The sequence below is a fragment of the Gymnoscopelus microlampas genome (assembly GCF_963454915.1).
Source record: "Gymnoscopelus microlampas genome assembly, chromosome: 4".
Classification (NCBI taxonomy): Eukaryota; Metazoa; Chordata; class Actinopteri; order Myctophiformes; family Myctophidae; genus Gymnoscopelus; species Gymnoscopelus microlampas.
Window position 1 is genome coordinate 37,815,387 of NC_139941.1, and position 19,382 is coordinate 37,834,768.

The 19,382-nt window shown below is 41.6% G+C and overlaps 2 protein-coding genes across 3 annotated transcripts in view; both read left to right on the top strand.

Moving 5' to 3' along the window:
* pdlim2 (PDZ and LIM domain 2 (mystique)) overlaps nt 1-12,934 on the top strand; it is a 43,325-nt gene extending 30,391 nt beyond the window's left edge. The window contains exons 7-10 of one of the 2 annotated variants that reach the window (XM_084055900.1): nt 4,740-4,858; nt 8,235-8,380; nt 9,810-9,921; nt 10,505-12,934. In XM_084055900.1, the coding sequence (XP_083912026.1) occupies nt 4,740-4,858; nt 8,235-8,380; nt 9,810-9,921; nt 10,505-10,697 (570 nt within the window). In that variant the 3' untranslated portion in view covers nt 10,698-12,934. Of the gene's footprint in view, nt 1-4,739; nt 4,859-8,231; nt 8,381-9,809; nt 9,922-10,504 lie in introns of both variants that reach the window. The other variant, XM_084055899.1, reaches the window with a different exon arrangement.
* Nucleotides 12,935-18,424: 5,490 nt separating this feature from the next.
* The window catches only part of adgra2 (adhesion G protein-coupled receptor A2), a 44,121-nt gene continuing 43,163 nt past the window's right edge, over nt 18,425-19,382 (top strand). Inside the window, exon 1 of the mRNA XM_084055786.1 lies at nt 18,425-18,821. The gene's annotated coding sequence lies outside the window, so the exon portion shown is untranslated. The remainder of the gene's footprint in view (nt 18,822-19,382) is intronic.

Consider the following 19,382-nt stretch of genomic DNA (forward strand, 5'->3'; position numbering starts at 1 on the left):
TAGTGCAGGACTTATTCGAACCCATTGGAGAGAGTGCTGTGTTATATGAGATTCTAACACTGCAGTGTGGAGGGCCACATTTGACGTTCCCACTTCAAGCAAGGTTTCAGCTGTCTGCAGCCATGGAGCCCAAAGTTCCCATCATGTCACCACTCATATCAGCACCCTGACCCAGTGACGTTCAGCCCTTCCCTATAAAACATCTCTATTGGTATCTGAACCCATAAAAGAGGTAAAGCATGCTAATTATACGCATTTTTGATATGGGATCTGTTGCGTGTTATACATGAAGCAGAAGATGGACGCGGCAACGTTTCATTGAACACAGACATAATTACAAGGCACAGCAGGCCGTCAGTGACAGTGGATAACGAGCAGGTTCGCCCCAGGTCTCCGCACAGGACCTCCGCGAATCCATAGCCTACTGCTGCGTAGGAAATAGTGTACACAGCTCTGATTATTACCCAGCCCAGGATGTCTGGTGTTCCCCCGTCCACACCCCCGGCCCTGATGCACTACAGCAGCCGTGTCTCAATAAGTGAGACGGTGAATGAGCAGTTACTGTACTTTCGTATAGCAAGGACTAAGCTTTCCAAAATAATGCCTCCCCTAAGCATCCCTCCTGTGTGCTGCTGGCCCGTGCCCTGTAATTGAAGCTGCAGGGTGGTAATGATGATGATGCAGAGTGGCTCGGTTGGAGCCAGACTGAAGACTCCTCCGCTGCCAGTGTCCTCGCCTCAATTTGCCATTTCCTGTTTCGTTTTTGCATCGGGGCTTTGACGGAGGCTTGTTTGTGTTTAGAGTGCTCCTCTTCTCTGTTTGGTTATCCTAACTTTTAGCTATCTATCTCTGTCTCTCTCTCTCCCTCTATATGACCTTCTCTCTTTCTTTTTCTCTCCCCAGTACAGACACGTGCCACAGGCCCTTTCTGTCCGTCAGTCTCGTTCACACACGCACGCACCCACACACACACACAAGCACACACACGCACACACAGTCACACACCACTGCCACTAAACTCCAAATACTAAGTGAGAGGTGAAATTGTGGGTCAAGAAATGAATTGTATACCACTAATGACCCAGGTCGTGTTAACGACAAGCTCCTGATTACAGTTCAGTGCAGCTCTAATCAGAGCTTCCTCTTCCACAGGAACCAGGAGGGATTGAGCGAAACTCTCCACCATAACTCTCCACCATGCTCCTGCTCTAAGACAGAATAATAATTATAATAGTAAAAATATTAGGTTTAAAAAATGTGTATATATATATATATATATATATATATATATTCAAAGATTTGCACAAATTATCACGATTTTTCACTCTGTGCTGCGCTATGAGCTTGTATATCGGCTATTTTTGAATAGCCAAAGAAATCTAAAAATGACAGATGCTTTCCCGGTCTTAAAGGGTCACTGCTCCCCTTTCACGTTTCACATTTCACATACTGTATGTGCAAAATGGACTGTGACAAAAAATACCCCAAATGAGTGTGGACTATATTATATCATTAATATTTATTGTTATTACTTCACCCTTGCCCATTTTACCAGTGGAACAGAGATTAATTGAGCACAGCAGTGGTTTTGGGAAACCCAGAAAAATTCCACACTTTACAGCTATAAAAGGACCGAAGCAGGGAATGGGAATGTTGAACCATCGATGGGAGAACTCCTCCGTCGGGCCAGACCATGTTCTCTGGACCTTCTAAGGTCAAACTCAATTGCAGCTGCATAGTCCCTGTCGCTGTGGAACGCTTGTTGTTTTTTCTCTCTCTTTCTTCCTCTCCATGTTCTATTTGTTGCTTTTGTGTTGTTGCTCTACTTCATTACATTTCTCTGGGGTCCCATAGATGAGATCTGTGATTAGATGCCTAAATCATTGCCTTTCTTTCACGTTCACATTGCTGGAGACAGGAGCCTTGGGAGCTACTTGACAGCAGGTTTCATCTGTCGGTGGAGCAGATGGAGATTTGCATCCTAGATCAGGCCTCCATAACTTAATCGCCAGCCAGACGTTTATATAACATCAAGCTTTGGGTTGCATTAGAGTGTGTTTTCGCATACTGGGTTGCTTCAATAGGGAGCCCTATTCAAAATAAAGTATATATAAAGTATATGCCTAAAGGTATTTGCCCTTTAGATTGGTTCCCAGCAGGAGAGCATGCATGAGTCTCCGTTTCATACTCTGATGATATACAATGTGATCTGATGAGCCCTCCATTATTGCAGTAAGTTTTCCTGGGAAGAATCTCCGAGAGCTGTCCCAGTGATCGTTTCTGGTAAAGACTTCCTGGCAGGAGTTGCTGATCTGCCCACTCGCTAGGAAAAAGAAAAGGAAAATTGGGCTCAATTGAGAACAGAGAGCATTGTTCAAAGAGTTGTTGAATTGGAAGCGGGTGCTGGCAAATGGAGACACAATCACTGACTTCTACGAGTGCCACTTTCTCCACCCCAGTCTTCCAGCATCCAGGCCCCATCCTGAGAAATGTGCTGGCTCAAAGAGAGCCAGGGTGCTGGGATGGGCTTCTGTACCAGCGATGCCAGCTGATGACGGTGAAGGGTAGCTGTTTTGCAGGGAGCTGTGTTGTGAAACTGGGTACTTGGAGTTGACTGTGGACTTTTTTGATTCGTACACTCAGTTTTCCTGGACTGTGCACTTGGCCTGAAGTGAAGTAATAGCTTTGTTTCCCCAGCAGATTGAAACTTGTGGAACACATTTTCTGGAGGCCCCGGTGGTCCCTTCTATTCACCAAGTGGTTTTGTTCCGATGACTAACGCAGGCAGAAGAGCTCTGATTATTATGTTTTGTGTGTTTCTGTAAACTGGCCTCTGTTGCAGGTGGACACACATTTAGATGTGTTGCACAGTGTTGTGGCTAAAGCAATTTGTTTGTTGGGATTCCTGACAGTAAAATTGTCTGGGTTGAGTTATGTGCTGCTCATAATTGGAACAGGTGTGTTGTGTGTTCAGGGTGCCTGGGGTCAATTTCACCATGAACATGCACTAACACCACACAGGAAAAGAATGCACACACATACACACCCGCACTAGTACTCAGCTGTGACCTAATTAAACGTGTTCCTGTCTGTGGCTCGACAGATTAACTGCTCTTGACTCTGTACTTGCACTTTTGCAATTGCCTTCAGTTCTTTTCTTTTTTTTTTAAGTAAAATGACTGCAGTTATTTCCCTAACCTTTTGTGCACAATGGGTATGTAGTGCCCTCTTGTGGCCAATGTGAAACAATACCACTTTTTCAATCTGAACAAGAACAACCAGCGTAATTCAGGCAGGAAACAAAGTTTAGTCAGTAAACCATGTTTGTCTTGGCCAGGTGAATACACGTCAATAATGTTTGGCATTTTTTTCTATTTGTTTTCTTGACAAGGAAAATTGCTCATATAACCGCTATGCATAATTGTGAGAACTGTACTTCACTCTGGAGCACAAAGAAGTACACACTGGCTCTGCCTCTTCAAACGAATGCAATGGCCAGTGCCAAACATCTGTTACCACGCAAATATAATCTCTGTCATCTTGCTGACGGGCTGAATTCCGGCTCAGTTATAAATAGCAATCAAGAGCTAACAATGGTGATGTTGGCTGGCTGTGATCACTAGATAAACATGTGATTGATCAGGATCAACAACAGCACATGAATGTTGGGTGTGGCTGTGGCTCGACCAATACAAAACTCCATTTGGGGACGGGCCAAACTATGACAAATCACAGAATTTAAAATGTAAGGATTAGTCATGATGACTTCACCAACTCTTTTATTATGGGCAGAGTAGTGGAAACTCACAGGCGTCAAGCCGAATCTGTTCTGTTTAAGTTGAGAAAAGACACTGGATGCATTCTCTACTGTATGTGTTGTACCTCCATCTTGGGATTTTGTGTGCTGTACATGCAGTCCCCTCCCACCCTCCTATCCCACTCCCTTTTTCTGATCACAGCTCAAAGGATTGTCAGACTTGGTACATTCCAGGTTGTCAATACATCCTGCCCATCCTACCCATCCTGCAGAACACATACCGGTACAAACTCATCTCCAATTTCTCAAGTCTAGAGCATTTACAGATGAAACGCAAACCCTTTCTTAAGTGCCAGTTCCTTGCATTGTCAAGTGACGATCCACATCTCTTATCAATAAACCCTTGGCTCTGAGGTGAACATAACGCTTTGATTTGCTTGACTTCTTTTTTAGCAATATTGTCTACTCTTTTCCAACTGTATTCAGAACAGCCACACATGGGTTGATTCAACCATCAGAGCTGGCGGAGGTCGGTTCTAAGGGTTAATCGATTTAATCCGTTATGAAAAATTCTCGATAATCGATTTCAATAAAAAATAAACTATTAGTTTTTTCCCTTCAATTAGTTTTATTTAAAAAAATATATAGTGAAAATAGCAGATCTACAAGCTCACAACTTGTGTTAATCGGCTATTTTCAGTAGTTTTGTGCAACACTGTTGTGCGACAAAGTATTAAATAGGGCTAGTCAATGAGTAAATGTTTGCATCTATTAGAATTTCTTTACATCGATTAGTTGATATAAAACCTAAGACAAAAAAAAAAAAAAACACTCTTCTCGATTATTCAAATAATTGAAACGGTAATCGATAGAATAATCGCTCAGATAATAATCTATAGTTGCAGCCCTTGTCAGTTCTACAAGCATCTCACTTTATTCTCTCTCGCTGTCACTCACTCACTCCGTCTCATTCTCTCTACAGGAGTTCTCCTCTGAAGTCTTCAGGAACAACTCTGTGTCCAGTAGAACCCCCACGCCACCAGGCCGCTACTCGCCCCACAGCCCCATTGATCGGGACATCCCTATGTCACCCCGACGCAGGTACTGTGACACACAACTACTGTACTAGCATGGTGTTGTTTGCGACTGAATTTATTATTTATTATGGACCTTTAAGATTAAAAAAGGTTTGTTTTTAACTTTCGATTGATTTGTCTCACTTGCTGTCCCTATTTGTTATTCTTACATTCCACAAAAGTTAAGTATAAATGTTTATTGTAAAACTGCACAGTGTTGGTATAATTCTAAATGAGCTAATGTCTTATCTTGCACAATTAACACAAGTCCACAAGACAACCCAAACATGATTATTATTTATTTTTTTGCAAATTTCAACATACTGATGACCTCCATCACTCTTACTGCCTAATTTCAATATAATTTGACAATTTAGTGCGTAATTTTCCATTCTCCTGCTTTGTCCCCTTCTGGTGAAGTTATGTACAACACAGGAGTAGGCATTATCCTCTTTACCAGTTTGCCTTACATGAGAGTTCACCTCACGAGATTGCTGATTACATAAAAACACTCACACAAGAGGACGGATAAGTAAGCATTGGTTGACTCAATCAACTCTTATCTATAAGTCATAGTCTCTTGCAGGATCTTTTGTCTGCATCCCTCCTCTCTCTTTGAGAGTCCGTTCTCTACCAGCGCAGGGGGAGTCTTATTGCAGGGTTGACTTTGGCTCTGATTCCATCCTGGCTACCCCAGGCCAGTGGTGTGACGTGTCCGCAGACGGAATCAAATTCAGCCACCCCATATCCCCCAAAAAGTCTTGACTTTCCTTCTCCCCCCTAATTGGCCCCCAGTCTAGAGTCCCCAGCTTGTACACCAAACCTCTCCCCGCTCCAGCACAGCCAATGACGGGCTTTGTGACACCCACTGCCCGCCCCCATTTCTCTCTCGGCCAATGGGTGCCAGGCAAGGGGCACACCTTTCAGTGAGACTCTTGTTCTTCTTGTCTCATCTGGTGTAGATAGAGGTATGTGTATGTTTTGCATCTGTGTGTGCATGTGGGTTCATGCGTGTGTGCTTATGGTTTGTTGAGCAGTCACAGTAGTGGTTAGACGTGCAGGGGACTTTTAAGCTTACTGTAGCTTTTTGCTGTCCTGTCCTGTCCTGAGGTGAGTCTTGTCTAGAATTTGATTTTTTTTATAATTGAGTCTAGGAGTCACAGGTTCATATTTCTGAGAGATGTGGGGGGACCTATTCAATCATCTCTCCATTGTCCTGACTTTGTGTTGTGGTTGAAAATAGTGATGCTATCAATGTTTTGACTACATGCATTTTTAGGCTTGTTTACAGACCTGTATTTTTACTAGATTATAATCATTGGTCCTCTGTGCCAAGTGTGGCAGCGGGAAACCAAACATATCTGCCTTTTGATGTAGGCATTCTGTTGACAGGCTTTACTTCAAAGTCAAATGATTCCAAGACAGCACACTTCTCCAGTTTGTCCTTTACTCTCTGAAACTCCGGCACTTACACTGTAAAATGACGCACTCCGGACTTCCAGGCGGCCCAATGACATTCTTTCTGGCCTTTCAGTTGTGGTGTTATTTGTTTTGCTCCCATTTGACCCAGACTTTCCATTTGTTTTGGGATTGCATGTCAGAAGGGATGGTGAGAGAGGCAAACAGCGAAACGGATCGCTGAGGGTGGAGCTGTGCATGTGGAAAACTTGGAGGGCGTGCTCACTGCTCAGGAGTCTGTTTTCAATTTCAACCATGTTCTGGGATGCAGGAGAAAGGGCCAGCGCGTTGGCCTTAGTCACAAATTTATTATCCTGTCTGGTTGCCATCTCCTGTTTCAGCCATGTGCTTTGAGATGGAAGCAAGCACCAAAGGCTGATACACAGCAGAAATAAGCCATACCCTAAAACACAGGCGTGCATGCACAGTTTTCAAGTGCAAACCTGAGGGCTGGTCACAGTTTATCACAGATTAGCTTATTAGTGAATTGTTTAAGAGTCATTTAAGGCCTTAAACATACAAAAAAATAAGATTGTGATCAAAACTTTCCCTTATTTTCCCCCATAAATGTGGAATGGAACATTTACAGGTACATTTAGTTTTATAGCACTGTAAAAGAGGTGTTTGTTCTCTAAACCAGTTACATCATTGAATTGTTTATTTCAAGCTTTCAGATTTTCAGCAAATATTTAAACAGGCTTTCCGTACCTTGACAATTTTGATGACAGACAGGACAAACCAGACCAAGTGAGCTCACTGATTCTAGTTGACACCTTCCAGGATGTCATTCCCAATTGCCTACAGGTGAATGGCTGCCAACCACACCTGAAGGGTCTGTACCCAGCCAACCGGTTCTCACTAACAGCTGCGGGTCACAAACTCCCTTCAGTCAAATACACATACATAGAGATACTTTCACTCTTGGTGCCTCTGAGTCTACAGGTATTCCTGTTTTATTCAACCTGAGTTGAGACTCGTGAAACTTGCTATTGCAACTACGCACAAAGAAGCTGTGAAAGCATTCATTACATGAATGTGCTTATTACATGAGCTTGCTGATCTGTTAATTACCTGGCATCCTAAACTAATCTGAAGGGTCAATGCACCACCCAAAGATGGAATTGGGTGTAATAATCCTAAATTGACTCACTTCTGAGTTATTTGCCCCAAGGCAGGAAATGTGTCCTATGCTGTCCATCCACCCTGAATGTATGCCAGTGTTAAAGTTGGGATTGAATGGTGAATATGAATACATCAAGGGATGCATTGAGTCTAATGTCTTCCCTAGTCTAGATCTGGCTCTTTTTTAAGTAGTTTTTGTTTTATTTCAACAGTAGAACACACACACACACACACACACACACACACACACACACACACACACACACACACACACACACACACACACACACACACACACACACACACACACACACACACACACACACACACACACACACTACATAAACAAGTTAGACTGGTCAACTGATAGCCATAATATCTCTCACAGTTATTTTTATTATGTCCTTGTTACTTCCTGCCTGAAGGCCATTTGAGAGTTTAAACAGAACCCCCTGTAAATGGATAGGAGTGGCGTCAAGTTGATGGTACATAGGCTGAGACTGGAGATTGGCTTTGGCCTGTTGCCTGGGGTATGCAATGAAGACTTTATATTTGGAGGTCAAACTCACAGGGCTGCCCACTGGCCCTGCCTTAATTTCCTCTGGATTCTGTCAAACTGGCCTTCCATAAGTCCCTCATAATGTACATAACCTACCTAGTGAATATACCCATATAGAAAGGTTTTATATCAGATCAGAAAATGGCAACATTTAAGTAAAATATCTACAGGAAGAACTTTCCAATGGGTTATTTTGTCTGGAGATGCACTGTATGTGTGTTTAGTGTTTTGATTATCTGTGTTCATTATTCTTACACAGCAGTTCCAGCTCCGATTTTGCCATGCAGAGGTTCGACAAGGAGTCCGAGGTATACAAGATGATCCAGGAGAACAAGGAGTCACGCACGCCTCCTCGTCAGTCGAACACCTTCCGCATGCTGCAGGAAGTCCTGGAGGCCGATGAGAAAGGTTAGGAGTCTGCGGCTTAGCCAACACCTGTGAATTAAAGACATACAATACATGCAGACACACCTAAGTAGGGGTGCAACAGTTAATTGAACTAATCAATTTCATTGATTTTTCTGCCTTTTTTCTTGTGTTGCGAGCTAGTGGTCGGCTATTTTAGCTATTTTTGCATAACATCGTTGTACGACAAAGTATAAAATAAGGCTTAAGTGGTTAATCAGACAAAACAATCTATTAGAAGTTTTTTACGTTGATGTATAAAAAAATATTTTACTTATCAAAAACGAAAGAATAATCGCTAAGAAAATAATCGATAGTTGCAGCCCTTCACCTAGGCTCAGCTTGCTCAAACAGCTTCGTGTTTTATTCACATTTGGAAGGCTGTTCCTGGTACATCTCACACACTTAGACGTTGCTGCTTTCAGATTACAGCTATTATGTCAAATTTCACATAATTTACCACAATTTCGGCAATTGTTTCTCACGTGGTAGCTCCCTCTTGCATGTGAACCCTGGCAGACCTACAGTATGTAGGCCGTCCAAAAGGAGTAAGTGAGTTCCTCAACAGTGATACGGACCCAACATTTCCATATGGCCATCAGCTGTGAAGTAGAGTCAAAAGCACTGTGTGCTGTTGAAAAGGCACACAGTGAAACAGCACACAAACTAATTGATTTAATTGATGATTACTAATAATCGATAATTAACAAAATCATTGATTAATAATGTATCCCTATTTTGGGATAGATTATCAAAAATAGTGAAAATATCAACAAGCTCTATTATTTTCACTATTTTTGCACGACACCGTAGTGCTAAGAAGAATAAAATAACGCATAAGTTATTAATCAATGTATTTATATATTAAAAAGTATTTTTTTTTAAAGTATAAAATCTATATAGAACAAAAAGTAATAGATGGAATAATCGCTAAGAAAATAATGAACAGACCTAGTGCTGTTCTTTTTTTTCACAGAAAGTTAGCTTCCTCCAACTTTTGCTTTGACAAATGGCAAAGCAAACAATTCCGATTAGTAATAACATTTATTTATGACATGATAACTCCCAGTGTGCCCTGTGGATGTCTCATGTCATGAAGCGTGTCCCCTAACAGGATGATATAGCAGTGATGACTAGTAAGTGAACACAAAGGGACAGTATGCTTGTACAGACAGAGGCCAGTGAAGACAAACAAATCGGTGATGTGATACACAGGTTGCCAGAGGGAGACACAAAGCTGTCATGCCTTCCTTATGAGCAGCTGTAAATGAGGTTGTTGGGTGTTGAATACGACTGTGTGTGTGTGTGTGTGTGTGTGTGTGTGTGTGTGTGTGTGTGTGTGTGTGTGTGTGTGTGTGTGTGTGTGTGTGTGTGTGTGTGTGTGTGTGTGTGTGTGTGTGTGTGTGTCGCACGTGTTTCTTTGACTACCCAGAGGCAGCTTTGAGGTTCCCAGGGAAGCTTTCGCCCAACCCCCCAAAATCCAACACATCAGTAGGAGGAGTCGCCAAACACCACACCTGTGAGAAGTGTGGCACCAGCATTGTGTAAGAGTTCATGCATGCACACAGAAATAACATCCGTAACAGAGTATTGAGATACTGATATACTATTACTGATCCTTTGCCCTGTGGTAAAAAGTGAACCATGTGATATCTATAAATTATGTGTGTCAAAACGGTAAGTTACAGATTGAATTTGCTCATATAATTAGCTGATCATTATAAACTCTTATTATTTGTCATGTTTTCGTAATCGGTACAGTATGAAACTGAAGGAAATACAATAGCATACCATTTCTTTACTGGAAATGGAAAAGAGAACAAATGGATCCGATGCAGTTATGTAGTCACTAGCACTTGTTAATACTTTGGATTGGTTAAATATTTATAAAAGCCACAGACAAGCCTAACCACTTTCAACCTGAAAAATAGCAGTCATGTTGCGATGTGTCGTGAGCTTATATTTCGGCTATTTTTACTACTTTAGCTCAACACTGTCATACAATGAAGTATAAAATGGGGCATTTATTTATGAAAAAGAAAACGTAAATATGGACACACAAGGTTTCTGCCCAACAGCGACGATATGTCCAAATTCAAGTGTCTAACTCCACTTGCCTCTCCTCAGCACACAGGCGGTACGCATTATGGACGACCGCTACCGCCACCCAGAGTGTTACACGTGCACAGACTGCGGTCTCAACCTGAAGATGAGGGGTCACTTTTGGGCCGGGGAAGACATGTTTTGCGAGAAACATGCACGGGAGAGGTACCAAGGCCCCGGTACCTCTCCTCACGCTACGGTCTCTCCCCGACATTGAGGCCCCCCTCCCTCCCTCCCTCCCACCCGGAACGCCTTACTGCCACTGAGGCCTCCCCAACCGCCTTACTGTCCCGCCCTGGAATCGGAAGGTAGCCGCCTCTGCCTTGCCTTTCATGCTCCCCACCTCATCTGACTCTCAAATGTACAGACCTTGGGCTGGGCAGGGGTGCGGAAGCGGGCAGGGCCTTTGACCGCGTGTGAGAGGATGCACTCTTCTGATACTGTAGCATTTAACCATACTCTGCAACGTTATCATTCACTTGCTTTCCTTTTCTTGTTAATCGTTCGCGGAGTGGAGCTTTGTTTTTCTCAAGCGGTCAACCCAGCCGTTGTGACCTATTTAGGATTTTCTTAGCTGGCGTGTACAGCTCTTTCTGGTTCCAGCTACAGCATAATGTATTTAAGCGACGTTTTACTTAACACCGCCTGATCAGACCAACCCAAGCAGGACTGGTTTTCTGACACTGGCAAGGATCAGTATAATGACAACAAAATAATGCTTTTTGACTCTCCGCTGACCCATTTTTTTTGAGCAAAGGGACCAAATATTTCACCTGAACTGCATGCTATTTGGGAAAGGTATTCTACACAGACATTGGTTTGTGTTCAGGTGCGTGTGTGTGTGTGTGTGTGTGTGTGTGTGAGAGAGTGAGTGAAAGAGAGTTTGTGTGCATGCTATCACATGCACAAATGCACTGGTTCCTACATGCCACCTTTTAGATCTGTGTGTGTGTGTGTGTGTGTGTGTGTGTGTGTGTGTGTGTGTGTGTGTGTGTGTGTGTGTGTGTGTGTGTGTGTGTGTGTGTGTGTGTGTGTGTGTGTGTGTGTGTGTGTGTGTGTGTGTGTGTGTGTGCGTGCGTGCGTGCGCGCGCGTGCGTGCGTGCGTGCGTGCGTGCGTGCGTGATCAAGTTCAAGTCATCCCTTTGAAGTGCGTTAACATCATATCACAAATGACTTTGAAAATTGCTCAAGAGTGTCAGACCAAAGGCCTTTTGGTTATTTCTATTTTCTTTTGTAAGCGATCCTATTAGTTGAAATAATAATGTATTGTTTTTGTTTCTGTTTTGTTTTCTTGCTTATAAGGGATTATAGATTCATGCAACATGAAATGATATTTTTGATGTTTCTTTGATAGAACTATATACTACTTTTGAATGCATAATGTAAGTGTACAGAAGTTGACTTCTAGTGTGAAAACAATTGCTGAAAATGCTATGCCTGTCCTGATATAGCAGTACTCAAAGCACGATACATCATAATGTTCATTTCATATCACACATAATAAAATCACACAACATGAAGCATATGCAATGGAGATGCCTGTTTTGTCATTCAAAAGCTTTACTGGAGTTCCTGGTTAGAATGTAAGACATTTCTGCAACAATGTCTCACTCACAATGTATGGATATACTGTCATGATAAGCCTCAACCTTTTGTGTGATTTTGTGTTTTAATTGTCTATATTTGCAGGCTTTGGGGGAGAAAGTAGACCTTTGCCTGTATTGTGTGCATGTGTGACAGAGCTCCCCAGCTACATGTTTGTGATTGAATTTCATGTACACCAGCTTGGAGCGCTTCCCATTTGTCTCCTTTCCATGCTGATAAGTATTGGCAACTCATTAACTCTCAAACAAACAGATAGCGTAAGTATTTTCCTCCCAAAACTTTTTGTAACTTATCTGTCATTTGTAACTTGGCACTGGCCATATTAGATGGTGTTTTGTAAAAACATAAATGGTGTCTTGCTTCTCTTAAAATACAAATCCTTTTCTGTAGATTGTATCAATACATTACAAAGGAATACAACTTTAAATGTATACATTATACAGTACATCATGCTGGATTTTCCCCCAGAAAGGTTCTGAGGCAAAGTCGCAGCTGTGCATGAGCTATAAGTTTGCCTTAAGGGCTCAATGATTTGTGACGAACGACTGAACTGCTAAATATTCCATCAAGCGTATCTACTCTAAACAAATGCAATGTTATTAGTCTGTAAAGGGATTTGAAGGCATGACTGTATAATTACTGTAGAGTAGTGGCTTTCAAACGTTTTGTGCTCAAGGCACACCTGTATTCATAGAGAAGATGTACAAGCTCAGAACGCTGTGATGCTTTGATAAAATAGGGACGCCAGTTTGAAAGTAGTTAAATTATGTTTTTGTTAGGCTATAGAATGTCCCACTGTATTGGGAAATTAGTGCACACAAAGTACCGACATTCAAAGTTAATTCATGACTCTTTGTATAGTTTTATACAGTATATTGAAATAATAATGTGCAGATGTGACAAAATCCCAAGGTATATCTGGATTTGTATTGTATCCTATATCGCGGCACACCGTTTGGGAACCACTGCTGTGGGGCTCTGCTTTTAAACATGGAATGTGCAATCTATTGGCAGCCTTGTTCTTAATGTTTGGAACTTGTTACAAACTGGTTTTGAACCAGGTGAGGCGGCAAATGAGCAATTAGAAATGCTTTATCCCCAGGGTACTCAACCAGGCGTTACCCATGGAGCTGATGAAAGGTGTCCCAAACATCTGAATTCAGGCACTATTTAAACATTTTGTGACACTTTCCGTTATCATCAGTAGTGTTTTGGTCGCTACACGGGACACCACAGCGTTCCACTGGAAATGTTTCACCCCCCTAGATTCACGAGCCAAGTACCCAAATGGCTTCATTGCATAACAGGTTTACTGGTGGTGGTGAGTGTGCGCGTGTGTGCATGTGACGTCATTAAAATACCGTTCCCCTGAAAAACTAAAATCACCATTCCACCACTGGTTGTGGTTATCATAAGGAGATGGATAACTCTGGCATAGATTTTATGTGCACTAATCATGTGACCAAATATTTTACTATATGAATTGATTAGTCTTGAAATATGGCAAATATCTAATCATCTATGACCGTTACTCATTTGGGAGACCTTTGGTGAAGATTTCTTTGGGCATCGTCACGGACAGAGTAGTGGCGTGCTACATGGGTCTCCAGACAGAAGTGAACTTAACTGAGGACGGGGTGAGTGTGGCATGTACTGTACTGTAGGGGCCCAGCACAATGAATTGCCATGTACCAGTCAGAAAGTCAGATTCTGTTTTTTTTTTTTTTTTTTTTTATGACAAACATACACTTCACATTGAGGAAATAAATAAAAGGAAATGAATAAATAACCCTACAATTGTTATGTGACTTATGTAGAGTAGTCATAAATATTACCCCATTATTTTCAAGTAGGCTACTTGTCAAACCTCTTGAAAGTCGAACCTCAAGAAATTAACAAAGCAGTAATTGTCACATAATATGTTTGAGTGCCCATTTGTAGGGAGAGATTTATAATTAGCTCAGATTGAGGGTAATTTAGCAAATATTGTTTTACTGGCATTCAAAGATTATCTCCTAAATGGGAAAACAAATAACATAATAATTTACATTTCACCTATAGTGTGCATGCCAGAAGGGGGCACCATCACCATAGCTGTCTTTAATGCATACCTACAATATCATACTGTAGAAGTTTCTGTTCTTTTGCCTAGAAGTTGTATGATTACCTTAAGACATTATACAGTAAGATGTGTTTTATGAAGCTTGGCTTTGTCATTTTGTCAGTTTTGTCATTTTTATTTTCAGACGATGTATTTATATATTTATTTTCGTTTTCAACCCTAAGGATGGCGATGTCAGACTGTGTCAGTCAGTCAATCCGTCTGTCTGCTAGTCCTTCCCTTATTTCTTAATGACTGGCTTGCTATTGAATTTGCAATGCACCTTCCTAGATTCAGCTTTAAGAGTTGTTAATTAAACATTATACATTAGTTTGTCAATGATGATCTTGTCAAGTTTCTTATAATGTATTTGAATCCTATAACACTATAATTATAGTTGTAACTAATAAATACTCATAGCTTTATAACAATAATCATACCTCATTATAAAGCATTTTACAATGACTTATAACGTTCAAGTATAAATGCATTATCTGCTTATAACACTGTATAATTAAAGTTATAAGCACTCAGTACTCATAACACAATCATAGCACATTGACTTTATACAGTCATGTATCATAATAGTAGTAACAAAAGTACAGGACTATTCAACAAGATTACTCTGCAAAAATTGTTGAATCAAGGGTTGTATGATTAATTGAAGACCTACATCTCATAAATGTCCATATGAATATGAATATATGAATATAAATGTCTTCCAAACCATAGCAAGTAGAGTAGATGGGGTGTGGCTTTGATATGCTGCTGGCCCCCCTCTAGATGGCATAAGTTCCCAAGGAAAGACACGAGGAAAGACAGAGGCGAGGGGGTCTGACGTTTCTTTCCCTGGAATTGGAATTTTCTTTTGTTTATCTGTTGGCAGGGACAGAGTTCTGCCTCAATCAAGGCAGTCATTTGGTCTGAGCTGTGATTGTGCTGAAAACCCCTTTCTTTTTTCTCTCCTTGATAATGCTAACGTGCGATTAACCCTCAGTGATGATGACTCTGTGTTAATTTAACTTGAAGGATTTTGCTGTGTGGAAAATGCCCTTAAGGGATCATCCAATAACCATGTCTTGTTGTCATAACCCAAAGCCTGCGTCATTTCCACCAAACTTTTTTAAGGACGTTATCTCAGTTCTGCTTCAAGTATCTCAGCCTTCCACCTTCGCTTCCCAGTGTTCTCCCCTTTCCCAATACCCCACCTGGAATGGAGTCCAGATGTGGAATGGAGAGAAGGAGAGAGATTGCTTGCTTGGCTATAAGGAGAGTGAGGGGGGTGGGGGGGTGCACAGAGAGAATGTTGGAACGACATAAAAGTTTGTCTGGATGCCATTAAGTACAATTTGATGTAATGTGCAGTTTGGGACGTGACATTTTAAATGGAAACTGTGCGCTCCAGATGAGAGAGATTTGGGCCTTGCGGAGATGGAGGGGGGAGGTGGTTTGGGGGGGGCGGGGGGTGTTGTACTTGAAGCCTTATTTAACAGCTTGGATAAACAGCCCTCTGTTTCATCGCTGAGCAGGCGCCCATCCACTCCTTACGCTTTCCTTCAGTAATCATGCCGGCTCTCTGAGTCCGCTCCAGTGTACAGTATCATATACAGGAATAACAAACTGGGGTCCGCCGCGTGGGTCAGAGCACACTGAACCATTGTGCAACCTGGCACGCTCGCATGACTGAGGTGCCTGCCTTTTGGGTATGTCAGCGAGTACACGTCAAGCCCAATTGCTTGAAGTCCCTCTTCAAATGCTTTGCCAGTTCACCTTTTCATATATCAAAATGCTCTCCAGATTTGAATCGCTTATAGGTTTCCTCCCTGGGATCTCGTATATCAAAAAGTATTTTTAAAACAGAAATCTGTAGCAATACCTTGGATATCTTTCCAAGGAAAGGAACAAAAAAAGCTGACACTGAGGCCTGGGGGAAGTTTATGATCTTGTGTATTCTTTGGATTGTGTGTGATTATTTTGGGAAATGAAAATTTCATACTAGACAGTATTGAATTTTATTCTTTCCACTCAACAAAGAAACTAATTCTTTTAGTAGTCGTTGAAAATGTTGTTCTTTTTCAGTTTTTGGTGGCAAAGCTCAGGCTGTATTCCTGCAGCACCTGTACAGTATGTGTTTACTACTGTATTATATAGTAACTACACAACACAAATAACATTGCACAGACACAGTACAATGCAATCTATTGACTTAGGTTTGGTTTTACTAGCACCTCTTGAGGCTATAGTCATCAGTTTGAGGTCATTATGTCAGTAAAACAGAGCAACTATAATCTCACCTAATTACGTAAAAGTTTATATTTATAAATATCTGGTGGGTATTGACTATGTGAACCTCTTTAAATCCACTCCATCGTTACAATGAGAATGCTCTCACTTCATGTATAATAACAATTACCCAACAAACAGAAGTAATTAATGATTTAATCTTGCTGTCAGTTAATGAACACAGTGAAACCAAGAACTCTAGTCCTCATCGATGCATGGCATGCCCATAGATGTACAGTAAACCACAACAAACTGCAACCAGACCTTGTGTTCAGAATGCAACAACCCAGCAAGAAGAACAGTATTGGCTTGTAATTAATGTGCTGTGCTGTGGTTCTATATCATCGATTAAAAAAACAAACAATTCAAACTATCCATGATAACAGCATTCTAACAATAGTGTGTTGCCTGGGTGTGTATGACGCTTATGGGTGCACCACCATACACGATATTGATTGAACTGTCTTGATTATTAGACATGACCCCCATATGTGAACTTAAGATCTGCACTGTCTGTTCTGTACTCTGGGATTACTGACTAGTACTACTGCTTGACTATGGCACATTTGCACATGGACTACTGTATGCACGCCACAGAACTATCACAGATATCTGTTGTGAGACATATAGTATATTTATACTTATATTCACTCTTCGTATATTCATTGTTGATAGAGTGTACATACTGTATGTTATCCAGATGCTCACTGCTAAAGGCCAGTTGATGCTGTGCGTAATCAATCACATATCCACTGTCTAGAATAGTATGTACACAGGCTCTAGCCATTGGCGATAAATATCTATTCATACATATTCACTGGTGAAAGATTGTATAATGGAATCTGTCAGACCATGTGCAGATGTCTATTGTCAGACTGTTTATTTTACTTTATGTTATTTTAATTCTTACCTCTCTACTCCTGTCAGTGGCGTGCACAGACATTTTGAGGGGCAGGTGCTCAAGTAAATTATACTTTTTTTTGTTTACTTGGTCTTCTCTTTTTTCCCTCTACACCTATACCTCTTTGCCATAAATAGCCGATCTACAAGCCCACAACGCCTCGCAGCGTGAGGCTTGTAGATCTGCTATTTTTGGCTAAAGTTCTCCTCAGAAAAGGGATGCTAGGTTTCGAGTGGTTATGGTAAAAAGAAAAATCATATCACATAAAGATTTGGCGGATCCCCTGTAGTAACTCTGAGGACCCCCTAGGGGTCCCGGACCCCCTGTTGAAGATCCCTGCTGTAAAAAGGGCACTTCTGGTCAAGAGGGCAAAGGGCAGGTGCTCTAGCACCACCTAGAGTCTATCTGTGCACGTCCCTGACTCCTGTCTCTATACCTGTTCCTCTCTCTGTTTGACGCTTACTGCTGCTGTTATAGTGCTACTACGTCTGAATTTCCTCAAAGTGATCAATAAAGGTTTATCTTATCTTATGGACTTATCTTATTTGGCATGGGCCAACTGCCCCCAACCCTAACTGCCCCCCACCCCATCCCACTACCACCATCTCTCCCATCATCATCATTATCATCCTTTTGAATAGGTCTAGACTGTTTTTGTTGTTTTGTTCTTGCTATTTTCTTGTATTGTTTTCATTTTGATCTTGCCTCCTTTTAATTTGTTCTTGATCATGTTTTTGATCTAATAGTTTTTAATCTTGTTTAATATTGTGCTATTTTTCTTTTGTTGATCTTAGAGCACTTTGGGCTGCATTTGACATGAAAGGTGCTGTACAAATACAGTTTATTATTATTATCAGCATCATAAGGCTTTTTTGTGCAGGTGTGAGGTGTGCAGGTACTAGGTAGGTCACATCACACGTGAATTTTTCAACTGGGTCGTAGGCTACATGGAACATGTCAGCACTAGGACCCGGCGCATTGGAGCGCAGACGGCGACGGAATGCGCGCACTTGGGATACATAGTATCTGAATGTGAGTGTGACAGAGTGTGACAGAGTGGCAGGCAGGAGAAACCGCTAGATTTAGGAAATAACACAGGAGTCGATCTGATCAAGACCATCTCAATTCGCCTGGAAGTCGGTCGATTTTTCATTTGGATCTGATTTTTCTTGTCTCACTGCAACAAATCCACGGAGAACTGCTGGATCATACGAAACGCCACATTTATCTTGGACAGCCCTGATCGAAACAAATGACAACGTTTCACTTTGTGAATAATAAATACGTTGGCTTTTTGCATTGGATAACAGTTTCAGTCTGGTGACTGCTGGACCCAAACCACTGGAATAACTCTGTTCAATAACTGTTGTGGAGTTAGATAGCCTAATGGTTTTCTCTCTCTGCGTCTGGAGACACTCCCAACTAAGCGCTTCTTATATCATTTCCATAAGGTAATTCTGCTATCAGCAGTTTTTTTTTACCGAAAAAATCTTAAGCAATTCCTATCCGATGATTTAGGCTGGAATACGTTAGGCTATAAACGGAATTTGTGAACCATGGCGCTATTAAGTGAGTTGAACGGACAAGCTGCCACGACATAACGGGACAGTAGAAAACTTGGATATTCGGGAAGGTAACCGGAAGACTCGCCCCAAAACACGCTCGCCCCCATTTTTTTTCACGGACCAGCGGTTCTTGTATATGTTTTACTGAGGATAAGGTTAGAAATAAGTTTAGGGTTAGCCATAGTTTTACTGAAGTTAAGTTCAGGAATAAGGTTAGGTTGTGGCATAGTTTTACTGAGGTTACGTTTAGGAATAAGGTTAGCTTTTAGGCGTAGTGTTACTGAGGTTACGTTTAGGAATACCTGGTGAAGACCGCCGGATTTTCCCCTGGGCAACTTTGTTTTGGGGCGAGCGTTTTGGTATTCTTTGGGAATGGCTTAGAGATGATGATGTCTGCTGGTTGTTGAGTGGAGTTACAGCAGCTCTTTTACAGCTTTGGTATTCCGT